The sequence below is a fragment of the Austrofundulus limnaeus genome, unplaced genomic scaffold, assembly GCF_001266775.1.
Source record: "Austrofundulus limnaeus strain Quisiro unplaced genomic scaffold, Austrofundulus_limnaeus-1.0 Scaffold1, whole genome shotgun sequence".
Lineage (NCBI taxonomy): Eukaryota > Metazoa > Chordata > Actinopteri > Cyprinodontiformes > Rivulidae > Austrofundulus > Austrofundulus limnaeus.
In genome coordinates, this window is record NW_013952403.1 from 4,415,652 (window position 1) to 4,421,420 (window position 5,769).

General features: G+C 41.1%; 2 protein-coding genes across 2 annotated transcripts in view; one reads left to right on the forward strand and one right to left on the reverse strand.

The window, feature by feature from the left end:
• The window catches only part of ttc9c (tetratricopeptide repeat domain 9C), a 4,361-nt gene extending 3,763 nt beyond the window's left edge, over window positions 1–598 (reverse strand). The window contains exon 1 of the mRNA XM_014006249.1: window positions 507–598. The gene's annotated coding sequence lies outside the window, so the exon portion shown is untranslated. The remainder of the gene's footprint in view (window positions 1–506) is intronic.
• A 575-nt stretch (window positions 599–1,173) lies between these two features.
• LOC106516046 (zinc finger protein ubi-d4) overlaps window positions 1,174–5,769 on the forward strand; it is a gene marked incomplete in the record, with an annotated part of 7,641 nt that continues 3,045 nt past the window's right edge. Inside the window, 8 exon segments of the mRNA XM_014006216.1 lie at window positions 1,174–1,267; window positions 2,163–2,323; window positions 2,470–2,577; window positions 2,687–2,883; window positions 4,109–4,201; window positions 4,294–4,378; window positions 4,853–4,987; window positions 5,510–5,641. Coding sequence (XP_013861670.1) covers window positions 1,197–1,267; window positions 2,163–2,323; window positions 2,470–2,577; window positions 2,687–2,883; window positions 4,109–4,201; window positions 4,294–4,378; window positions 4,853–4,987; window positions 5,510–5,641 — 982 coding nt within the window.

Consider the following 5,769-nt stretch of genomic DNA (forward strand, 5'->3'; position numbering starts at 1 on the left):
CACACACACACACAGCACTTTTGTGGTTTTATTCCATTCTGAAAACCTTCTACAGCACCGAACAACAAATATAAAAATATATTTACATATAAAATACCATTTTAAATAGTTTCATTAGACTTGTCTGCCATAATGAGTCATATTATCCTAGTCTGTACTGTGGCACCCTGAAAAAATAAGGCATGTCCAACCTGACCTGATGTGACCATTACTGGAGCTCTGAGACCAGGTCTATGCAGTAACTGGTTAAATGTAATTAAAGCTCCAAGAATATATAAAACCTCATTTTTTTCTGTAAAACAACCCACAACTTCCAGCTTTTTAGGAGAACACCTCCATACGGCTGCATTTGAGGAGTTATCAGATACAGTGGAGCTGCTTTTACTGGACTGTTAGCATGCAAACCGTCGTGTTAGCATTATTAAATGCAGCTTCTTTAAGAGTTCAGAGTGTTTTTAAATGCTTAGAAAATAACGTGAAGCATAACTTCTATGTTTTAGTCTTACCTTAACTCGATAAAAACAGTATGAACAGATACAGCTATGCCCATATTAGCACAGAAGATGACTTCCGCACTTTCTTCTTCTGTTTTAATTTAGAAAAAGTTAAGTCACTTGCGCCCTCTTTTGTACGAAAATGAACATTGGGTTAATAGAAAGGCTCATGGTTCCGATTTATTTTGTGTTTTTTAGACATTTGGAAATATGGTGAGTTGATAGTATTTCCAAATCCTGTATCACAAAAGGATCAAAATGCTGCACAGTTTGTTTAAATTAGGTAAATTTGACCTTGTACAACGACCTAGTTGCGGGTTGAAAACGCGATTTTTGAGAATGACGTCATTTGGAATTCCAGCTCAAGGGGGGATTCCCAACCCAAACATTATACACTGAGAAATCAATCAAAAATAAAATCAACATTTTCACATATTTTGCAAAAAATGGGTTTAGTAAATGTAAATCATTTATCTCAGTTACAAGTCATTCAAGCCCTCAAGAGAAGAGTTACATAGTTTTAAACCACAAATGTCATGTTCCTCTAAAGAAGGTACAAACGTTCATGACAAAATAAATAAATAAATAAATGTTTAGATATGTATAAGAAATGCATAAAAATGAGTAGCCATCGTGATTTTGTTGATGAGAATAATGAAATTAGGATGGAAGGCATGGCAACAACTGCCACCGTGTGTGCGCATGCGCAGTGGGCACTTCACACAACCGCAGTCAGCAAACATGGCAGCGGCTGTCGACAGTGTTGTGAAAGTGTAAGTTTACCTTTTATTTCTTTCTAAAAGAGCACGACGACTGGTCGTATCCGGGCGCACTTTGGTTTCGCTGGATGTGATTTTGCCGCGTTGCTCCCACGGTTTCAGTGACCTCATTCTTGTTCTTTTGATACAGTAACTGTCCCAGGAGAATTACGTTATCTTTGCGCTGCGGCTACCTCGTTAGCTTTGTGGGCATTTCACAAAACGAGCCGCCGTAAAGCCACTATCTCTGTCCAACTCCCGTCACTCGTCAGTGTGTTTAGGGTGGCGTTTACACACATTAATACTAAACATTTAGTCAGCTGCTTGTGGGTGAAAGAGCGGCTTTAATCTTCAGTAAAATCAGTCAGATTAGCGGAGCTGTGCTGCTAACAATCAACCTTTTGTTCCGACAGTCCTCCATCGTCACTCTTCATGCTGCTCCGGAGCTACTCGACGCAACGCTTGTGACATTAGTGGACAATTAGATGAAGTAAAAATAAACGGTGACAGAGCAATTAATATTTACTACTACATTAGTAAGAAAAACTGTTTTGTTCATGTCCTTACATAATGTTAATTTTACACTAAATCACCACAGCAATGATCAAAAAAACCTATTGACATCATTCATAATGTTAGGATTTTACAAGTTTGTGTCTTAAAAAAATGCAATTGAGAGCTTCATAAAAAGTCTGTTGCAAGGGCAAAAATTAAAGAATTCAGTTTTTGTGTGTATGCTGTTTTTTTAAATTATAAATGCACGTTAATTCATTTTATAAGCTAAAAGATTGTCATTAGGCGGTGAATGACACAAGTCTAGTTTGCGCTGAAGATTTGGAGCGTCTGCTTTGCAGTTTTCAACCTCAGCTGATCTGCCTCTCTGCGTGTCCTCCAACATTTTTCTTTCCAGGCTTGGAGAGCAGTATTATAGAGATGCCCTGGAGCAGTGTCACAGCTACAACGCTCGCCTCTGTGCCGAGCGCAGCATCCTCATGCCCTTCCTGGACTCTCAGACCGGTGTCGCTCAGTCCAACTGCTACATCTGGATGGAGAAGAGGCACCGAAGTGCAGGTGTGTTCATTAACGTTTAGAGCTGATTCACTGGGATTAATGATTGACTCAAGAATAGCTGTTTTTGTGACACTAAGTTGCTACTTCAAGGGTGAGTTCAGGCAGTTCTCGATGACAAGAAAACCTACTTCTTTCACTGTCGTTAGGCGTAGCTCCTGGGCAGCTGTACACTTACCCGGCTCGTCGTTGGAGGAAGAAACGGCGCTCCCACCCTCCCGAAGACCCTCGCTTGGCCTTCCCAACTCTAAAAGCAGGTACCGCCTTCAGCGAAAAATCTGTAATTTTTTATCACTGTCTCCTGAAATGATTCATGAGCACGACTCTTAACACAGATATGATTTTTTTTTTTAATGTCACGTTCAGCTGATTTGGAGCTGGGTCTGAAGCGTGAGGCTTTGGGAGCAGTGGATGGAAGCAGCTTGGAGGCGCTGCTGAAAGGGGAGTCCGTTGAAAGGAGGAGCGGGGCGTCGGACCCTCGCGGCCCAGAGGACGATCCAGCCACCGTGGAGCCTCCTGCTACTTCAGCCGTCACTCACACGTCCTCGGGGCGCATCCGCAAGGTTGGTCTCGAAACCCTAAAACTCCCAGACAGGCTTCAAACATCACATGAGGTTTTCAGTTCGATTGTAAAACCAGAATGTTTGGGAAATCATCCAACAAAACAAGGAGATTTTCTTTAAGATCCTCCTTTTCTGTGTTTTTTTTTTTTTACTAAAACAGAGTAAAGTGTTTAGATTTTTGTGGAGCTCACTGAGCTTCAGTGTTTAGGTATTTCTCCACTTTTCCTTTCGTGACGCAGAAAGGAAAAGCAGGTAAGATTTATAACGCGTCACTTTTCTCTGAAATAATTCAGTCAACAAGCTTGATTAACAAGTATCAGATGATTAGTAGGGGTGCAACGATACAGAAAATTCACAATTTGGTTTGGTTCAATACTTCAATCTCACGTTTCGATACTTTTTCGATACAAAAAAGAGGAATTTCCATGCCCCTTTTAACTTGTAATTTATTTAAATTAATTATGAACATTTGTTTAACCTCAAAAGTACAATTTTTAAATTAAATGTTGCTGAAACAGCAAGTTTCTCAGTGGATCTGCGCTCGACAATGCAGCCTAGGTGGAGTAGTCGAACACAGATCCTCTGATCCTTCAACACAGAGCATCTTCAGAAGACAAGCTGATAAAATAAATGTAAAAAATTTGTATTGTTCGATACAAGTGTGTAATGAACCTAAAACACCGTATTGAACGGTTCAATACGGGTACATGTATTGTTGCACCTAGGGCTGTGTATTGGCAAGAATTTGGCGATACGATACATATCATAACAGAGGGGTCACGATACGATATATCCCGATATATTGCGATACTGTAAACAAGGCGATATATTGCGATTTTTTTGTCCAAAAATTCTATTAAATAAAAACCTCTTACTGAAAAAAAAGAAAAGCTAATGTTTACTTACAATGCTAATGCTACCCTTACTCTCTGGCGCTCAAGAGGTAGAGGAGCCAAATGGCTGGCTCACTGCTGCCAACTAGTGGTCAGAGGCTGAACTACAACATAAAAATGAACGGCTGGCAAGAAGGTTGACATTTTAAAACTTAATTAAAAATCGATACAGGGCTTTAGAATATCGATACAGTATCGGGAAATGAAATATCGCGATATTTCAGTGTATCGATATTTTCTTACACCCCTAGTTGCACCCCTATAGATTAGATACGGGCTCTGAGACAAACAAGAGTTTCTGAGCGGCGAGCTAACCCCGATTCTCCCCGCAGAGAGTTCTCGACCACGACGACTACTTGGATGATCTAGACGACGAAGACTTTGAAGACGAGACGCCCAAGAGAAGAGGCAAGAACAAGTCGAAGGCGAGTTTATTTTTAATAAACGAGAAGACGATCTGCTCCCTACAGGATGCCGTCAGCGAGAGCACGCCGTGTTAAAACTGTCTACGTTTTAGGGCCGGAGTGAGAAGAACGGCAAGAAGAAATCCGAGGCTGCGGCGGCGGCGCTGGAGGAGAGGGACAAGCCTTACGCCTGCGACAGTAAGTAGGACCGCCATCGTTTGCATCATGCATGTCAGCAACAGAGGCTTCTGCTATTTTCCCTTTGAAAGACCTGAAAGCCTTTTGCCATGCATGATGTCATTATGAAGACCCCACTTGGAACTAAAGTTTGTGGCTTTGAAATTGAAAAAAAAAAAAGTTCTTCTGGATGCTTTTTTTTGTTTGGGATTTTTTTTTCCCCACTTTTTTTTCTCGCAGTGATGCTTTGTGTGTGCTTTGTAACAACCTCTTGGCCCTGGCTCGCTGTGCAAATGCTGTTTGGGTTTGCTTCTTGCGTGTCCACTGACAATTAATTCCTGATAAAAGCTAAATTTGGGGGTGATGAATTTCCCAGCTTGGTTCCACTTTGGGCCCTTTTTTGTCTGATTGATTAAAAAAAATTAATAAATAAATTTTTTTGAAGCGTACCATCACGATAACACTTGTGTATGACGGTGTGTGTGTGCATATCAGTCTGTGGGAAGCGCTACAAGAACCGTCCCGGCCTGAGCTACCACTATACACACTCTCACCTGGCAGAGGAGGAGGGCGAGGACCACGAGGAGATCGAGGCACCACCCACTCCTCGCCAGCCTGAGGAGCAGAAGAGTGAGTCAGTCAGAAGTGCTGAGGCAGAGACAGACGGGAGGGAAGTTTGGTTGCATGCCGTGTAGCATGTGTTTGTTGAAGGGAAGTCTCTTTTTCTCATTCCTTTTTTTTTGTACCCAACTCTTAATTTTTTTTATTTTTATGGTTTTGATCCAATGTTTGGATTTCACAGTTGGGACATGCAGTTTTTCAGCACATCATTAATTTTTCTTTTTGTTTCACCCCCCCTCCTCAGCAACACAGTCCATCTCATAGGTGTTGTTTTTCTTATTGCACGCGACACAGTGTTTGAAAGTTCATACATACACGTGTGTGCTTTTGTTTTTGTCATGGATTCATTTAAGATCACAGTTCAGAGCGTCATTAGTCAGCTTTTATGGTTAAATTATACTGATGTTTGGTTTTTTTTATTCCTCATTTGCCCAACCTGGTAAACTTTTCAGCATCTTTTAAACGTTGATATGTTTCAGTAACAGTTCTAACGTGCTTGAAATTTTTGTTTTTACTCGTTCTTCTGCTCAGCAAATAAGAAAGGTCCCAATGGATTGGCGCTGCCCAACGACTACTGCGACTTCTGCCTGGGAGACTCCACCTTAAACCAAAAGACTGGCCAATCAGAGGAGCTGGTGTCCTGCTCAGACTGTGGACGATCAGGTATGACCCAGTTTAAGAATTACTTCTTTATTTTGGAAATACAGTGGTTTGCAAAAGTATTCATACCCCTTGAACTTTTCCATATTTTGTCACATTACAACCACAAACATAAATATATTTCACTGGAA